This window comes from Sinohyriopsis cumingii, chromosome 17, assembly GCF_028554795.1.
Source record: "Sinohyriopsis cumingii isolate HCF-2022 chromosome 17, ASM2855479v2, whole genome shotgun sequence".
Taxonomy (NCBI): domain Eukaryota; kingdom Metazoa; phylum Mollusca; class Bivalvia; order Unionida; family Unionidae; genus Sinohyriopsis; species Sinohyriopsis cumingii.
Window position 1 is genome coordinate 26,609,663 of NC_142977.1, and position 20,311 is coordinate 26,629,973.

The following is a 20,311-nucleotide window of genomic DNA, read 5'->3' on the forward strand; positions in this document are numbered from 1 at the left end:
GGTCAACTCGAGCCGATCGTAATTGTCACGGTAGATTCAGCTGCTGAGATAGATGACCTTAGATCATTTGAAAACGGAAAACCGATCCGCAATTGATTGAAAACTAACTAATAAATGACCGCATCGGATTACCGTTACAATCAGGCGCGATCATGGCAGGATTCGATAAAAAAACTCCTCGACGAATATCAAACAAAAATAAAAAAATACCAGCGTAGATTAGTTATCATTGACGTTGCTGTGTACACGGTATCCGCGATAGTCGCCGGCGCGGGGATAATTTTATCCGCGGTAACAACAATCGCGCCGATCGTAGCAACAATAATAATCTCGTCAACAACGACAATCGCTGATGTTCTCAATATCGTAGCGAAAAAAATCTCATCATGCGCGAATGAAAAATTATCGTTGTACAAAAACAAACTATCCAAGGTCAATGACGCGTATTCGAGATTATCATCGTTGCTTTCGGAGAGTCTCAATGATGGCATTATCTCCGATCTAGAATTTTCGGTAATGATCGGTATTTACTCGGAGATTGAACAAATGAATATTAATAATGTCCGAGCTAGCCCAGATAGTGACAAACACGACACCGCCGACAACGACGTTAATATCGTTAAGCTCCACCAAACCAGAATTTAGCATCAATTTTCCAACACCAATCAGCGTTAAAGAAATTGCGTTAACACAATTGCGTGTCTACAACAGCTGGCCTAATGTTAGATCGACGTCATTCGGTAAATTATTGTCAAATAATTCACTTGTTTTTGCCAACAAAACCAAACCCGATGGAACACCTGATTGGATATATGTCGGTATACCAACAGGAAGTTACGAAATTGATCAGCTGGATAAGGAATTTACCACCAGAATATCAAATATAACCGGCGATGCTACTCCGGGAATAAAAATATCTGCGCACGAACCAACGCTATCATCGATGATAGAAGTTAAATCACCTTACATAGTAGATATTTACCAATCATCGATTAGATCTATATTAGGTTGGCCCGAAATTCCGCCTGTGGAAACATCGGATGATACAACCCCCGGGTTTACCTCGTTGGATTTACCAAGCACATTAGAACCAAAAAAATCCGACTTTGTCACCGACGAGGCTTCGGGATCATTCCCTACATCCAGCTTTGATATAATCAATAAGGCCGTTGATCTCATGGAGCAACATAAACTTGGTCGTATTGTGTTTTCTTTTAATTTTAATGTGAAAAATATTTCATGGTTGGTTCTTCCCAAAATCCCACCCGCGGATACAGTGGTAGATATTGGCGAATATAAAAAAATTATAATAACCCCCATAGACGGCGATTATGTAAAAAAAACCATCAGTGAATTTAATAGAGTACATAAGATGATGTTTTCTTATTTTCAATCATTTTTCAATGAATGTATCCTAAATAAAACAGGCTGGTGTGATTTTCTTCCAAGGCACGTGAGAAGATTAAATCGAATTGCGAACGATCTTGAATATTATCATAAAATGTTTATTCAGGCTATCATCGACGATATATCAATCGGCGATTATATTCTTCCTATTACCAAATTTACATTGATCAAAAATTCAGGCAATAAGAAAAAATTCATGGAATTACATAAATTAACCACGGAGACACTACCAAATTTCAAATTTCCCGGTTATGACATTGATAAACTAAGAAAATCCGTCACTGATACCATCGATGAGTTATTTCCGAAATTACATGCCGCGTGGGCAGAGAAAAAACAATCAGCGCTGTTTCTCAGACACGATAATGATCCGACCAAGGGCGGGCGGCATATCTCGCCAGGTATCGTTAATATAACGGAAGTTATCGCGATTTATCTTCACGCGGATGTTGTCGAGGGTAGCTACAATGTTGATTCGTCAGAGTCAAATCAAGCACAGCAGGGATTTATATTGTATTCGTTTTCACCTAGCGCCTCTCCGGGTTATTTGATAATAAAGGAGCCGGTGAATCCGTTTTATCTGCGATGTCATAATCGATTGTTGTCAAGGATAAATTTCAAACTGACGGATCAGAAAGGAAATTTGCTTGATATACGCGGGGAAACTGTTAGTATCAATCTGCTGGTGAAATCGTAAATCCATCCGCCAGGGAAAAACAGGCCAAAAAAATAAATAAAATCCAGGGAAATTTTCAAATCGTAAATCTATCTACCAGGGAAAAATAAATAAAATCCGGGGAAATTTTCAAAATTAGTAAAAAATTGCATAATTTCAGTAAATAAATTATTTTTGGTAAAGAAAATTGCATAATTTTATGTTTTTGATGGGGGTAAATACCCGTCAAATCGAGTAATTTATATCATTTCGTAAATCTACTGGGGTAAATACCCGTCAAATTGTGCAATTTATATAATTTTATGTTTTTTGGTGGGGTAAATACCCGTCAAAATAAAGAAAATTGCATAATTTCAGTAAAATAGGCCAAAAAAATAAATAAAATCCAGGGAAATTTTCAAAATTAATATATTTTTTTAATTTTTGTTGCAGAAATCTTCAGGAAGATATTTCCTTGGCCTTGCTCTCATCGACAAGTTTTTTCAGTTGTCTGACGCGTGAACTTGTAATTTTTTTTGACTCGTATGCGTCTGATAAAATCAATCTAGCTTTTTCCACTAGCGTAGATAATTTAACAAACTCCTCGACGCGATCATCGCTGACTGTCGAAAGTGATTGATACATCGCGATTTGGATTTTCTTTATTAATTTGTATTCGGATGGTAGCGTGTATTTGTATTCAAGTTTTCCTTGAACAATTGTCTCGAATTCAGATCGGATTTTATTCGCGTCCAACTCCGAGGGAAGATTTATATTTTTATTTCTCAGGTCATCGATAGCTTCGATGATGTTGCTTATGGTTTGTTCGTTCATGTTATATTAATTTTGTAATATTTAATTATTCTTCGTCACTCTCCGAATCAAATATTATCGGAATATAGGAAAATTTGATCCACGCGCCGAGATTATATGAAAATGTCGCATTGGTTCTTCCTTCTGCTGCATATCGCACCGATCGTGAGTTAATTTCATAATATTTCGCAGCTGCGCTCATCGATTCGAATATCATCTCCTCGCCCGTTTCTTGATTTATCGACTTGACGGCCTTGGCGTATTTCGGATGTTTGCCGGTATTGCCGGATCTTGAATTTTCGCTCGAAGTTACAACCCGAAGATTGGAAAGTTTATTGTTGAGTTTATTTCCGTCAATATGATCGATAACAAGTCCAATTTTTATTGGTCCGTTGAAAACTTCGAATACAAACCGATGACATAAATAATTCGTTTTTCTTTGTTTTTTATTCTTACCGACTGTGAACATGAGATAACCGGAATTAATAACTTTACCAACACGTTTCTTTGTTTTAGCATTTCTGACAATACCATCTGATGACGCCTCGTATCCCTCGATGGTTGGGTGAGATTTATACTCGTGCGTGATTTTCATTGCAGGAATCGTCGATTTCATTTCCATTATATAATATTTATCTGTCTAAATCATAATTTGCCTTGAATCGATTAATATAATCTTCTTCGCAGGTTATTATCGAGGAAGATTTCTTTTTGTAATATCTGAGCAATTCTCGATAATTTTTCCCTCCACAGGATAAACACAACCGTGTCTTTCCTCGAGTGCCAACTTGACAAACTAAACACCTCTGTGGTCCTTTACTGCCTCGTCGAATCGCATATATGTGAGCGCCACAATAATCGCCTCTGCAGGATTTGTCGCATGATTTTGTTGATCCGATTGGTATCCATTTGCATTGCATTATATAATTTAAACATTTGTCTAAAATATAATAATGGATACATTTGATCTTGATGAGGCAGAATATATCATTCCTGAGGTCGATCGCGCCAAAAAAGAATTTTTCGATGATGGGGGGATTCATGTTTGGTCGACATGGAAAACTAACGCTGTTGATGCTACGATGAATCTGGAACGGGCCAAGAAGATAATCGAGCACATAAAATCCGAACACAAGGAAGAGCGATTTATCTTTGGAATAAAATTTATTGCACAAATGCCTGACGACACTTGGATTATTCGCGATAAACGAGATCCCGTGCGTGGCGGTAAGAAAAACGTCGTTCTTGATAAAAATTCGAAGCCAGGATTATTATTGGGAATTGACGGTCCTTATTATGCTAGGGCGTATCCATCTAGCGCTGTTGTTTATGGAATTTATCGGCTGAATAATAATCCTGACATGAAAAATCTACCTGCGATGAAAGAATCACCGATGATAAATTGCGTTGCTGAGCGTGTTATCGAGCACATGAAAAACGCTCGTCGTGGATCTGGTCTGACTCAGTTGAGGTTGGATAAAATTAATTCATGGGCAAAGACAGTTGTTGATGGCGCATCGATTGACGATGTTGCTGTGTTGAGCAAGAAACTTAAATTTCCTATCACGGTGAAAACGCTATCAGGAGAAATATTATATTCGTCGCCGTATAGATCTCGAGGAGTTCCAATCGAGATTGTTGATCATAATTCACATGCGTGGTCGCAGTCGGTAATGATATTCCCGCGAGATCGCGCTGTTAAATTTTATCCCGTTGATGGTGCAAAAGACAATTCCGATGCCATGTTCCGATATATCAAAATATTAGCCGCGTCTGATCCAATATCAGTTTGGTTATTCTCGAGTGAAGAAAAATATGATCAATTTATCTTGCCGCGAGGGGATATTTACCGAGATGAAAAATTACATGAATCGATGAGAAATATCGCGGTGAAATATTCGTCAAATCCTGATCAGTTACTGACAAATTGTTTTACTGTTCCGTCTGTTGCTGCTCATGCTGCCAGAGAAAGAAATTCGTGGAAACCTACGAGAAATGAATACCTCGCTGATATTCAACTTAGCTGTATCGAATACGGCCATGGCGGATTGTGGAATACCAAGTATTATTTCGAAGACATGATATCCGTTGATATGAGCGCGTGCTATCCTGGAAGTTTCCTCGGATACGGCGATTGTGCGGATTATTTTGCTAAATTTGGCCATCCCACCAACGAAATGACAAGGGTAGCAATTAACGGACCGTTGCCTGATTTTGTTATGACCGGATTCGCTTGTGTCACTTCATTCGAGTTTGCTGAAAATTTACATAAAATTTGTTATATTTGGTTTGGTCGGCATTTATCGCAGCGTCGTTGGGTCCCTATAGTGTTGTTGAGGTATATGCTGGATTCATCAATGTTAGTATCGTTGACGGTTAGCGAGGCGATTATATCATACAGGAAACAAACTGAAGTGTGGTTGCCGACGGATTGTGAAAACGCGAAAGATATCGGAAGAAAAATAATTGGCAAATTTACTCAAGGAGGATCCGTTGATCATAAACACCGACACGCTAGGTTGTTTATCAACGATGCCGAGATGGACTTTATTATTGCCGATACAGTGTCGCGTGGAATATTCTGCAACAGAGAGAATATTATTATTGACGGAGTAAAGTTGGGTACCGTAATTAGCTATCTCGATGGAGAATCAGCGCAGTATACGCATTTGAGATCATCGATGCTCGCTTATGTGAGTATAAATTTACTGTCGATGATAAATAAATTTTCTGATATCGCGGTAAGGGTCGCAACGGATTCGTTTTATATCGATAAGAAATATCAGTATAGGCTAGAAAATTTAATCGCTGATGGCTCTTGGGGCACTTGGAGGATAAAAAACGAAGATATTCTAGATTATTGTGAAGACGCCGATGTCGAAGATTGCGATAAATTTCATCAAGATAAATGCGAGGAAATATCGATGGCTGCATCTGCATTTGACCCGATTTCACGTAACAAATTCGTTTACATGAATGGTCCTGGTGGTAGCGGAAAAACAACGCGAGCGATAAGTTTATTTGCGAAATCTGATATGATAGTGCTGACTCCAACTCACAGATTAGCGCGAGAAATAAGGCAACGCGGCGTTGATTCTTGCACGTATCACAGTTATTTCAAATACAGCGGTGGATTATGGGATTCGGCTCGCATGGGAAACAAATATATCAACAAAATTATAATATTTGATGAAATTTGCACAGTAAATTTAGTTGTATTACAATCGTTCCTGACCTGGCTGGAGGAGAAAAATACCGCCGTGGTAATGTGCGGAGATCATGGCCAGCCTGATCCGATTGATGGTGAATCTCCTCACGAATGGCTCAGGAATTTCGTTGACTATTATGAGGAAATCGACGCCGATTACAGATCCGATGATATTTTACTGACTGAGTTTAAGAAATTAATTCGATTGCGACCGAATAAAATTCAATGCGATGTGATGAGAAGAATAATCGACGAGACTCCGATGGATATTTTTCTTAATTTGTGGCGTCCCGATCATCTGATCGTTGCTAGTAGGAAAATTATTCGCGATGTTATTCAGGAAAAATTATTCAAGCTTCATTGCGAGAAATTTCCAACATTGCAGGTACCGTTGTGTTACAGGCCCGCTGATACCAGGAAACAAAATATCAGTGTTACTTTACCCTGCGGAGAGGAAAAGATCTTGGTACTGAACGATATTATTCTTGTTGATATTAATCTTGTTAATGACGCGATAAACGCAGAAAGATCGCCATGGAAACTTGGATACGCAACAACGATACATTCATCGCAGGGATTAACCGTGGATGGCCAAGTTTGGATCATCGATGATAGAATTTCCTGGTCAAATTTAGTTTATTTAGCCGTGTCGAGAGTAAGAAAATTATCTCAGTTAGGTAGAATTCGGTTTCACATTAATGACGCTGGCGGTAGTTGAGTATCTTTCGGTATTATTTGTAATTCCTCCTTGGTAAATCCGCGTTGTGGCGCTAGCAAATCTAGGAAATAAATTGCCGGTCTTCCCGATGATCTTGTTACGGCGGATATTTTATGTGTTGTAACGCTCCAATTTGGATCAGTTGCTCTTTTTCTTCCTCCTTCGGCCTCGCCTTCTTTATATAAATACCTGACCGTGACGCTACCTAGCACAGGCGGAATTGCGGAATCTCGCTTTAGGGGTATATTTGGTTTTGTAATTGCAATTGCAGGTTTCATTGCTATTGTTCTCGTTGTCTCGTTATTTAGTGCGTTAATCACATGAGGCAACCTCGATACCCAATCATGAGATCGATTATCTTGAATAAATTCACGCGCGTACTGGTATCCGAATAATCGTTCTGCAAGCGTTTTATTGAATCTTTCGACGATAGCTTGATTGTGATGAACACCTACAATACCGCGACGGATTTTAACATTATTCTTTTTCATCAGTGAAGTAACCGCGCCAAAAAATTCTCGACCTGGATCAACCTGGAGAAGCTTCGGCCATGTTAATGGAGATCGTGAATAAATTTCGCTAAACGCCTTAGCGATCTCCGTTGCTGTTTTATTCGATAACGGCTCGGCTTCCTTGTATCTGCTAGCGATATCAACGACTGTCAAGACATATTTATATGTGACTCCGTCGACGGTATCGTAAGGAAGAAACATTAAATCAGCTTGATGAACTTCATTAGGGACGCTGACTGAGAAACTCGCATACGGTATTCTCTTAGGCGGAGGAAGATAAATTTGCCAGACTGCCTGTTTCGATAACCACGATTCAGCGGTGGATTGTTTTACTTTTGCTGCCTTGGCGAGTTTGGCTATTGCTGATTTTCCTCGCCAGAATCCTCGCGGAGAATAATATATCTGCTCCATTATTATTTACCAGCGCCGAGTACTAATTTACCTTTCATCGCGCCTTTTATCAACCAAGTTGCCAATTTTTCTTTGAAACTTTTGTCAGGAATCGCGTCTATTGCATGAATTAGCCTAATATCAGCGAGATGTCTTTGTTGTAAATCCCCACTGCGATACGCAAGATCGTGATAGTAACACGCGTTATCGATGGCGTTTACTGGATCTTCGCCGGGATTTGGTTGATTATTATCGTTGAGTCTTATATCTAGCCTTGTGCCGGGTCCGCAGTAATTGTATCCTGGCAAATGTTTTTCTCCGGGATATTTCGCCCAGGGAGTTCCGGGTAATTTTGACAAGAGGGATGCGAAGTCTCCTCCGATTTTTCTACCTTTTTTTTTACAAATTTGAATTTGCGTGTCTTGCAAACTTCGCATTCTCCTGTAATTGCGTTCCTGTTATTGCGTGTGACGATTTCGGTTGGATTTATCGTAGCTGTGCGCGTGCGACACTTAACACAATATAGATCCATAATATTCTAGTAACATGAATGTAATTGATTTTTCCGCCACGAAGAAACGCGAGCAAGCGAAACACAACGCGGTATTACCGAATTCGATTAGGATGATAATTATCGGCCCATCTGGGTCTGGAAAGACTCAATTGTTGCTAAATTTGATAATGCGATGGTTAAAATGGGATAAGCTGTATTTGGTTGCACCGTCCGTTGATGATCAGCGTTGCTATCAAGTACTAAAGGAATTTAGCGACAATACCGACGAAGGCACAATCGAATTCATCACAGACATCAATGAAACTCCATCAGTGGAAATTTTAGATGGCGATGTTAATAATCTTGTTGTTTTTGATGATGTTATGCTGGATAAGCAAACTAATCCGGTTAGGATATTCTCGCGTGGCCGACACAAGAACACCGATGTGATTTATGTGACGCAGCGATATACGCAAATTCCAAAGGTAATTAGGGACAATTGTAATATTTTGTCGGTGTTCAATGGCGTCGATACTCACACGCTAAGAAATATTCATCAGACTTGGTGCAACGGTGATATGGACATAAACAAATTCAAAATTTTCTTCAGCCACGCCCAGGCAACACCGCATGGTTTCATCACGATTAATCTTCATGATCCGCGTAGTAGATATCGAATCGGTCTTGATCAATTTTATTCATGAGACTCGCAGCCAAACTTTGCAAACTTCGTCGACACCAGAATAAATTCCCCCCCCCCTAAAATCTTCGTTTTTTACTTGTCCAGAATCATTAAATTTGTACACAAAAAATTGCAGTCGGGAGTGAATTTACGCAAATTAATTCTCGCAGGAAGGCTTATTTTTGAAATCCGAGGCTTCTACGGAGAAAGTTTGCGTAGGAAGGTTTATTTGGTCTGGAACGTCTGGTCTGTAGAACTTCCCTGCTGCTCAGTTCCAGCATAATAGCGATGTCAAATTTCACTGACTTATTGATCAGCAGAAATATTGGTTGTTTGTTTTTAGAGACAATGATTTTACACTGAACAAAATCAGCCATCTCATTTATATACCACCAAAAAGGAGATTACTAAAGGGTAGATAACCCATTCTGACTGTGAATGGTGTTTTACAAAATTATGTGAAGAGAAATCATCACAGTATCTCATTAAAAGGATGATAAAAAATCCAAAGATCGACCTTCTGGTTTATTATTTTGACATCTTCAGTGGTGGCAACTAGTATATAACCATGGTTACAAGCTTCTGGAACCAACTGTCAAAGTATTCATTGTTTTTTGTATCAAGTAAATTATGATACGTTCATCAAAACATTTTAGTTTGAATCCAATTTAAGTATATAGTAGTTCACTTCCTAAATTTCCTAAAGTTTTATACTCATTCATATTTTGTAATTTACTGTATTTCAATACAGCATATAACTCTGTATAATGCCTTTTGTATTGTTTATGATGCTTGCAACTGAAAAGACTGAAGGGCATGCATTGTATGAAACTGTGAACCAGCATAATAGTAGTTATGTAAATTTCATGGTCTACAGTATAATAAAAATAAATTAAGAAGATCAAACACATCTGGAGTGAAAATAAAATTTGATTCCTTCTAATGATAATACCTTTTAACGGTTGTCAACCATTCCACATCTGGAGAATCTATGGAACTGGATATATCTCTCCGAGAACCAGGTAAAATATGTGTCATCCAAGGCGAATCTGGCACTGTAACATTTCCCTCCAGATATTGCTGACTAGGTGGAGAGGGTTTTGGCAATGCAGGTTCTCGACTTAGTTTGTTCTCTCGGGGAACATAGCGCCCTCTATCTGATGGAATGATGGTTTTTGAGCGTTCTGAGTAATGTTTGGGTTTATCTGAGTGTGACACAACTAGCAAGTCAGAAATATCTGTAGATTTGCCAGAATCGGCCATTTTGCTAGACTCGATGACTTTGTTTGACTCCTTTTCAGATGGATGGTTATGAAGAGGACTAGTTTTATCTGTTACAATTCCTCCTATCTTTCCTCCCTCAGAATTCACAAGTGAGGATTTCTCCATTTTAAACATATTTGTTTGATCCAATTTAGCTGAGGATAGTTTTTGTTTTCTCTCCTTTGTTCCAACCAGCACAGTTTTTGAACGCTCTAATTTCAACCCATATGCAGTAGCACCAGATGAAGATTCAATACCAGTATTAGTGCGAGACAAAGTTCGTCTCAAATGATTAATCTCAAGTTCTGGTGTTTTCACATCACCAGTGGATTCCTCAGTTCCAGTTTCATCTTGTCCCTGAATAGAAACATAGCTGACGGACAGCGGGAACATTTTTGATGCATTCTGAATTTGTTCTGGCCGACGGTGTAATTTTTCCTTGGCAGATTTTGATTTTGACAATGGTCTTAAACTCTCTTTCTTAATCTCTGCTTTTGGGGTTACAGGCTGAATCTGAAAGGTTAAGATACATTTTATTTCATCAAGTATATATTTCATCAAGTGGATAAAAGTCATTTCCTTGTGGATCTGACCAGGATAAATTGAAACTGGCAATATTATCTACAATCTTTGCTAACTTTTAAGTCCAGCCCAAATGCAAACGACATAGACCCTGATCTGCCATATCATAATGCACTGGGTCCATGTTGTTTATTCTATTGATTACCTTTAATGGACACCCAGATCTAATAGCACAATATGTGACGGCAGGTCTGGGTCTATGCAGTTTGCATTTGGATCCGAGTTATATGGGAGTACACATGGTAATAATTAAACAATGCTAGAAAATAAGTTGCATCTTAATTACATATTACTGGAATTAATTTTATTACAGACAGTTATTGACATATTTATTATCAATGTTTTTTGCTCATGGTCTTCAGAGTGCTACAGAGAGAAGGTCGATTTGCAAGTCATATTACATTTAACTTTCAATTTTATTTGCTCAATGTTAAAAGGATTAAATTTAATGTTCAGTGATATGTTCTCTATATTAAAAGCATGAGGGTTCCAGCTAAAATCTAAGAGCAAAACCTGCAAAAGGACATATCTTCATCAGTATGTTAACTGCAAAATTCATGCCTGCTGATTTGATTTGAATCTGACAACATGTAAAACTATGCCTGAAAAGTATTGGTGATATTCAAACAATATTATCCAGTGTGTTTACCTGACAATGACACCAACATTATTGCTGGGGAAAAATATCTTATGTACAAGCGTTCCGGCTGCAGAATGGATTCAAAAGATCACATGTATGAATAACACATCCATCTATACAACCACTATAGATAATGGCAAGACACAAAAACTATCATCACATTACAAATGTTATTATGTCCCTTTTATTTCCATCATTTTACTTACAAAAAAATGTGGTTAAAATATAGATTCTTTCAGTAGGTTCTAAAATTAGTAAATGAATAATTATAGACTAATAGCTATTATTAGAAAAAAAAACATGATTTCAGATGAGTATTATACCTCATCTGTTTCACCTGTGCATGATAAGAAAAAGCAAGAGGCCCAAGTAGGACTGAGATTGCTCATCTGTATGACATCTGCCTAACAGCCATGGACAAGAGCAGTTTACTAAGAAAAAATGGGTCAGACAGACATCTTTTAGGAATATCCACCATGTCAGATGTCTTTAACTTTCACCATGTCAGACATATGTCAACTTTCACCATGCCATATGCATGTATGTATGTCAACTTTCACCATGTCAGATGTAAGTCAACTTCCACCATGTCAGGCATATATCAACTTCCATCATGTCAGACATACGTAACCTTTCACCATGTCAGACATGTCAACTTTCACCATGTCAGGCATATATCAACTTCCATCATGTCAGACATGTCAACTTTCACCATGTCAGACATATATCAACTTTCACCATGTCAGACATATGTCAACTTTCACCATGTCAGACATATGTCAACTTTCACCAAGTCAGGCATATATCAACTTTCACCATGTCAGACATATGTCAACTTTCACCATGTCAGACATATGTCAACTTTCACCAAGTCAGGCATACATTGATTTCAACCTAATGAGACAGAAAGTTTCTAATGTCAATTCAGTGATGAAACTTTATTATGATACGATGGCAGATCTGGGTCTGTGCAGTTTGTAGTTGGATTTGACTTTTAAGCGAATACATCTGGTACCTCCAGACAAAACTGTGGACTTTCCTAGATAAAGCAGCTTATTCAAAAAAACATTGACCTAATTTCAAATGTTTTACAAATATTCCCTTTTGCTTAGTTGTATATTACCTTTCAAAGAATGTTACCATTTGTACCTTTTACATTGTATCTTGCAGGAATACATGTCTACTTTTATCAAAACGTCTGTGGTGACGTGACCATCCAATAGTGATGATAAGATTTTCAAGCTGAACGGTGGTGGCCATACCAGACACCAAAATATTTATTATGGACTACATATTGTAAAGTGTTTTGGCGAAAACCGCATACCTATACAACAATCTATTCAGGAGAAGTAGTGATTAAACAGCATACCTATATAACAATCTGTTCAGGAGAAGTGGTGATTAAACCGCATACATATACAACAATCTGTTCAGGAGAAGCAGTGATTAAACAGCATACCTATACAACAATCTCTTCAGCAGAAGAGGTGATTAAATCGCATACCTATACAACAATCTGTTCAGGAGAAGTGGTGATTAAACCGCATACCTATACAACAATCTGTTCAGGAGAAGTGGTGATTAAACCACATACCTATACAACAATCTCTTCAGCAGAAGTGGTGATTAAACCGCATACCTATACAACAATCTGTTCAGGAGAAGTGGTGATTAAACCGCATACCTATACAACAATCTGTTCAGGAGAAGTAGTGATTAAACAGCATACCTATAGAACAATCTCTTCAGCAGAAGTGGTGATTAAACCGCATACCTATACAACAATTTGTTCAGGAGAAGTGGTGATTAAACCGCATACCTATACAACAATCTGTTCAGGAGAAGTGGTGATTAAACCGCATACCTATACAACAATCTGTTCAGAAGAAGTGGTGATTAAACCGCATACCTATACAACAATCTGTTCAGGAGAAGTGGTGATTAAACCGCATACCTATACAACAATCTGTTCAGGAGAAGTGGTGATTAAACCGCATACCTATACAACAATCTGATCAGAGAAGTGGTGATTAAACCGCATACCTATACAACAATCTGTTCAGGAGAAGTGGTGATTAAACCGCATACCTATACAACAATCTCTTCAGCAGAAGTGGTGATTAAACCGCATACCTATACAACAATCTGTTCAGGAGAAGTGGTGATTAAACCGCATACCTATACAACAATCTCTTCAGCAGAAGTGGTGATTAAACTGCATACCTATACAACAATCTGTTCAGAAGAAGTGGTGATTAAACCGCATACCTATACAACAATCTGTTCAGCAGAAGTGGTGATTAAACCGCATACCTATACAACAACCTGTTCAGGAGAAGTGGTGATTAAACCGCATACCTACACAACAATCTGTTCAGGAGAAGTGGTGATTAAACCGCATACGTATTCAACAATCTGTTCAGGAGAAGTGGTGATTAAACCGCATACCTATACAACAATCTGTTCAGCAGAAGTGGTGATTAAACCGCATACCTATACAACAATCTGTTCAGGAGAAGTGGTGATAAAACCGCATACCTATACAACAATCTGTTCAGGACAAGTGGTGATTAAACTGCATACCTATACAACAATCTGTTCAGGAGAAGTAGTGATTAAACCGCATACCTATACAACAATCTCTTCAGCAGAAGTAGTGATTAAACAGCATACCTATACAACAATCTCTTCAGCAGAAGTGGTGATTAAACCGCATATCTATACAACAATCTGTTCAGGAGAAGTGGTGATTAAACTGCATACCTATACAACAATTTGTTCAGGAGAAGTGGTGATTAAACCACATACCTATACAACAATCTGTTCAGGAGAAGTAGTGATTAAACTGCATGCCTATACAACAATCTGTTCAGAAGAAGTGGTGATTAAACCGCATACCTATACAACAATCTGTTCAGGAGAAGTGGTGATTAAACCGCATACCTATACAACAATCTGTTCAGGAGAAGTAGTGACTAAACCGCATACCTATACAACAATCTGTTCAGGAGAAGTGGTGATTAAACCGCATACCTATACAACAATCTGTTCAGCAGAAGTGGTGATTAAACTGCATACCTATACAACAATCTGTTCAGGAGAAGTGGTGATTAAACTGCATACCTATACAACAATCTGTTCAGGAGAAGTGGTGATTAAACTGCATACCTATACAACAATCTGTTCAGGAGAAGTGGTGATTAAACCGCATACCCATACAACAATCTAGAGGTAGTGATTAACCTACATACCTATACAACAATCTGTTCAGGAGAAGTGGTGATTAAACCGCATACCTATATAACAATCTGTTCAGGAGAAGTGGTGATTAAACCGCATACCTATACAACAATCTCTTTAGCAGAAGTGGTGATTAAACCGCATACCTATACAACAATCTGTTCAGGAGAAGTGGTGATTAAACCGCATACCTATACAACAATCTGTTCAGGAGAAGTAGTGATTAAACAGCATACCTATACAACAATCTCTTCAGCAGAAGTGGTGAATAAACCGCATACCTATACAACAATTTGTTCAGGAGAAGTGGTGATTAAACCGCATACCTATACAACAATCTGTTCAGGAGAAGTGGTGATTAAACCGCATACCTATACAACAACCTGTTCAGGAGAAGTGGTGATTAAACCGCATACCTACACAACAACCTGTTCAGGAGAAGTGGTGATTAAACCGCATACCTACACAACAATCTGTTCAGGAGAAGTGGTGATTAAACTGCATACCTATACAACAACCTGTTCAGGAGAAGTGGTGATTAAACCGCATACCTATACAACAATCTGTTCAGGAGAAGTGGTGATTAAACTGCATACCTATACAACAATCTGTTCAGGAGAAGTGGTGATTAAACCGCATACCTATACAACAATCTGTTCAGGAGAAGTGGTGATTAAACCGCATACCAATACAACAATCTCTTCAGCAGAAGTGGTGATTAAACAGCATACCTATACAACAATCTCTTCAGCAGAAGTGGTGATTAAACCGCATACCTATACAACAATTTGTTCAGGAGAAGTGGTGATTAAACCGCATACCTATACAACAATCTGTTCAGGAGAAGTAGTGATTAAACTGCATACCTATACAACAATCTGTTCAGAAGAAGTGGTGATTAAACCGCATACCTATACAACAATCTGTTCAGGAGAAGTGGTGATTAAACCGCATACCTATACAACAATCTGTTCAGGAGAAGTGGTGATTAAACCGCATACCTATACAACAATCTGTTCAGGAGAAGTGGTGATTAAACCGCATACCTATACAACAATCTGTTCAGGAGAAGTGGTGATTAAACTGCATACCTATACAACAATCTGTTCAGGAGATGTGGTGATTAAACCGCATACCCATACAACAATCTAGAGGTAGTGATTAACCTACATACCTATACAACAATCTGTTCAGGAGAAGTGGTGATTAAACCGCATACCTATATAACAATCTGTTCAGGAGAAGTGGTGATTAAACTGCATACCTATACAACAATCTGTTCAGGAGAAGTGGTGATTAAACCGCATACCTATACAATAATTTGTTCAGGAGAAGTGGTGATTAAACCGCATACCTATACAACAATCTGTTCAGGAGAAGTGGTGATTAAACCGCATACCTATACAACAATCTGATCAGAGAAGTGGCGATTAAACCGCATACCTATACAACAATCTGTTCAGGAGAAGTGGCGATTAAACCGCATACCTATACAACAATCTGTTCAGGAGAAGTGGCGATTAAACCGCATGCCTATACAACAATCTGTTCAGGAGAAGTGGTGATTAAACCGCATGCCTATACAACAACCTGTTCAGGAGAAGTGGTGATTAAACCGCATACCTATACAACAATCTGTTCAGGAGAAGTGGTGATTAAACCGCATACCTATACAACAATCTGTTCAGGAGAAGTGGTGATTAAACTGCATACCTATACAACAATCTGTTCAGGAGAAGTGGTGATTAAACCGCATACCTATACAACAACCTGTTCAGGAGAAGTGGTGATTAAACCGCATACCTATACAACAATCTGTTCAGAAGAAGTGGTGATTAAACCGCATACCTATACAACAATCTGTTCAGGAGAAGTGGTGATTAAACCGCATACCTATACAACAATCTGTTCAGGAGAAGTGGTGATTAAACCGCATACCTATACAACAATCTGTTCAGAAGAAGTGGTGATTAAACCGCATACCTATACAACAATCTGATCAGGAGAAGTGGTGATTAAACTGCATACCTATACAACAATCTGTTCAGGAGAAGTGGTGATTAAACCGCATACCTATACAACAATCTGTTCAGGAGAAGTGGTGATTAAACTGCATACCTATACAACAATCTGTTCAGGAGAAGTGGTGATTAAACCGCATACCCATACAACAATCTGTTCAGTGATTAAACTCCATGTTACTATGATCATCCATTTCAGAAAAGTAGCAATAACACAATTTTCAAGACGGCTGACCTGGCAGTCAAACAAGATTTTGAAAAGGGAGATATTTTTAACCAGAAAAGTTAAAAACTGAAAGAAAAGTGAAACTTAAAACTCACCGACATTTTTCAGGCATTGAAATCTCACACATTAAACCAGTCAGAATTGGTCCGATTCAGAATTACTGTATATGTAATGATCAATTTGACGTTATACTTCTAGTAAAGAGGATAATTTTAAGACCTCATTATTCTTACATTAATTTCAGGTTTGGGAGGTGGTTCCTCTTGAGCCTCATGTTCTTTTTCAGATGCTGTATCATGAGAAGACTTGCTGCTTATTGCTAAAATGAATACATGAATAAATTAAATAATAAATGAATATATGAATAAATGAATTCATGAATAAATGAATAAATTAAATAATAAATGAATAAATAAATATATGAATAAATGAATAAATGAAGACATGAATAAATAGATATATTAAAAAATAAATGAATATGTGAATAAATTAATACATGAATAAATGAATACAAGAATACATTAATAAAATGAATACATTAAATATAAATGAATACATGAATAAAGTAATACATTAATACATAAATAAATTAAATAATGAATGAATATTAATCTCTTGAACATTCCTCATGTAGTCACTTATACATTGTGTAAATTTTCAGTAATTCTAATCATGAAATGTATCATTGACTCAAAAGAACAATGCAAAATTTAATCAGTGATCAATGAGCTATCAATAAAATAATTCAATAAATGAAGAGGTAAACATTGCACATTTAGGCAAGTTATTACCATAGAAATCAGTAATTCAATTTCTGCTATTGCATCTAGTTCTAGTACAAAAGCTCAATAATTGCTAAAGTCAAAAATAATCACACTGCATTCACCATGGTCTAAACATTACAATACAAATTAGCTGTGTTCACCATGGTCTAAACATTACAAAACAAATTAGCTGTGTTCACCATGGTCTAAGCATTACAAAACAAATTAGCTGTGTTCACCATGGTCTAAACATTACAATACAAATTAGCTGTGTTCACCATGGTCTAAGCATTACAATACAAATTAGCTGTGTTCACCATAGTCTAAACATTACAAAACAAATTTGGAACACTGTGATCACCATGGTCTAAACATTACAAAACAAATTAGAACACTGTGTTCACCATGGTCTAAACATTACAAAACAAATTAGCTGTGTTCACCATGGTATAAATATTGCAAAATGAATTGGACCAATGTTCAAAATGGTACAAACATTGCAAAATGAATTGGAACAATGTGCTCAAAATGGTATAAACATTACAAAAGTAATTGGAACACTGTGTTCATCAGGGTCTAAACATTACAAAACAAATTAGAACACTGTGTTCACCATGGTCTAAACATCACAAAACAAATTAGCTGTGTTCACCATAGTATAAACATTGCAAAATGAATTGGACCACTGTGTTCAAAATGGTACAAACATTGCAAAATGAATTGGAACACTGTGTTCACCAGTGTATAAACATTACAAAATGAATTGGAACATTGTGTTCACCATGGTATAAACATTACAAAATGAATTGGAACAATGTGTTCAAAATGGTATAAACATTGCAAAATGAATCGGAACACTGACTGCATATTAAGTGAATCTATGATATAATATTAACTAATACATTTACCAACATGAAAAAACTGGAATCATTCATGGATTAAAAGTTCAAATGTTTACTGAACACTAATGGAAAAATTAAAATTAAATTAAGCTTGGACGGACGGTTAGCTGCATGATGAATTTTCACATAATTATTAAAAGCAGCTAACGGAGACTTTATATGATTTAGATACATGTACATAACACTGTGATCCTTGATTCTAGTGCTATTTAAAATGACCATAAAAATGTGCCATGTTATTAGTCAGGTCTCCTTATACTGAGGTACACTATACTGAGTATTACTGTGATATAATACACATATATTATTATTACCATATAGCAATCTTGATTAGCATATCATGCCGAGTTGTCAGCATCAGAAAATCTGGACCATTATGATACACGATTTTTTATACTGGCAATGTGATGTAATCTAGCAATCAAAATTACATTATTGTGGTATTGATATTTTTCTTGTACAACTATCCATTTTGAAATAATTAAAAATTCAAATTCATTACCTGGAAAACTCATCAATGTTACAAATTTCTATAACAAATGGTCGAAACAATTAAAAATAAATTAATAGGTTGCTGTTTAATTTCTTATAATTATTGTCTGAATATCTGTCCCCAAGTAAGGGTCATTATATAACAAAAGTTTGTGAAAACACAATAATTGTTCATAAAATAACAGCTGAATAAATATTTAAAAATTCATTAAATCTGAAACGGTTAAGATCAAAGACCCTTCGTATCAAGGACAGTAAAAAATATAGTATGTTGGTGAGTAAATTTTTTCAGTACAACATAATTTCTGATGTGATAGTGGTTTTCCAAAGCAGAAAGCCTGCATGGCCCATTTAGAATAGATCATAAATTTAATAATAAATAAATAAAAAAGGTTCCCAAGGGTCTGCTATACTTTTCATTGACTTTATCACTTCCATTATTCAAGAGAGAGAAGTCACAACCGTGTTATTTTATGATCATTCCTTCGACAGCTTATTGTGCTTTGAAACACTTACCATATAGGTAGGTTGAGTCCAACTGCAATCAACACAGACCTTGTTCTGTCATAACATTAAGAGTTGGCAGATCAGGGTCTGTGTTTCTTCTGCAGATTACTCCTAACAAACTGCATAGACCAAGGTCTTCCAGTGACTTATGCAATGGCAGATATGGGTCTGTGCAGTTTGCAGTTGGACTTGACTTCTAAGTGTCTATATATATATATATATATATATATATATATATATATATATATATATATATATATATATATATATATATATATATATATATATATATATATATATATATATATATTGCTAACAAGTGTCAATGAAGTAATGATCCAATAATGCAATTATGAAGTCATTGTAAGCTGTAAAATATTAAAACTTATTTCATAAATGCTGATGTCCTCAAATCATAAAACTAACAGCACAGACCCTAAACTACCTGTCTGGTCTATGCTGTCTTAAGTTGGTTGCACAATAAAAATGAACACACAAATAACTCTGAAAAAGTGTAGATTTTCACAATTATTTACCAGAGACAGGACGAGTATCTGGGGATTCACCACTGGTCCGGTTTCTGTTTTTGGATGAACCAAGATGCTGCAAGAAGTAACAATTCAAAGATAACTTCATTTCAAACATAATCTGTTCATTGCTTCCTTTTTTGTTTCTGTGTTTAACAGTACGTCAACACATGTAAGGTTATGCTGGGCTGAGGCAATCAGAGTAAAGTACTTTACCTAGAGACACATTCAGATTGCGCAACTAGCTTGCTCTAGGCAGGATTTGAACC

At 36.9% G+C, this 20,311-nt stretch overlaps 1 protein-coding gene across 1 annotated transcript in view; it reads right to left on the reverse strand.

Moving 5' to 3' along the window:
- The window catches only part of LOC149778292 (uncharacterized), a 170,702-nt gene that overhangs the window by 61,904 nt on the left and 88,487 nt on the right, over positions 1–20,311 (reverse strand). Inside the window, exons 17-19 of the mRNA XM_089938317.1 lie at positions 20,052–20,118; positions 17,084–17,169; positions 9,831–10,654 (exon numbers count right to left, since the gene is read on the reverse strand). Of these exons, the coding sequence (XP_089794443.1) occupies positions 9,831–10,654; positions 17,084–17,169; positions 20,052–20,118 (977 nt within the window). The remainder of the gene's footprint in view (positions 1–9,830; positions 10,655–17,083; positions 17,170–20,051; positions 20,119–20,311) is intronic.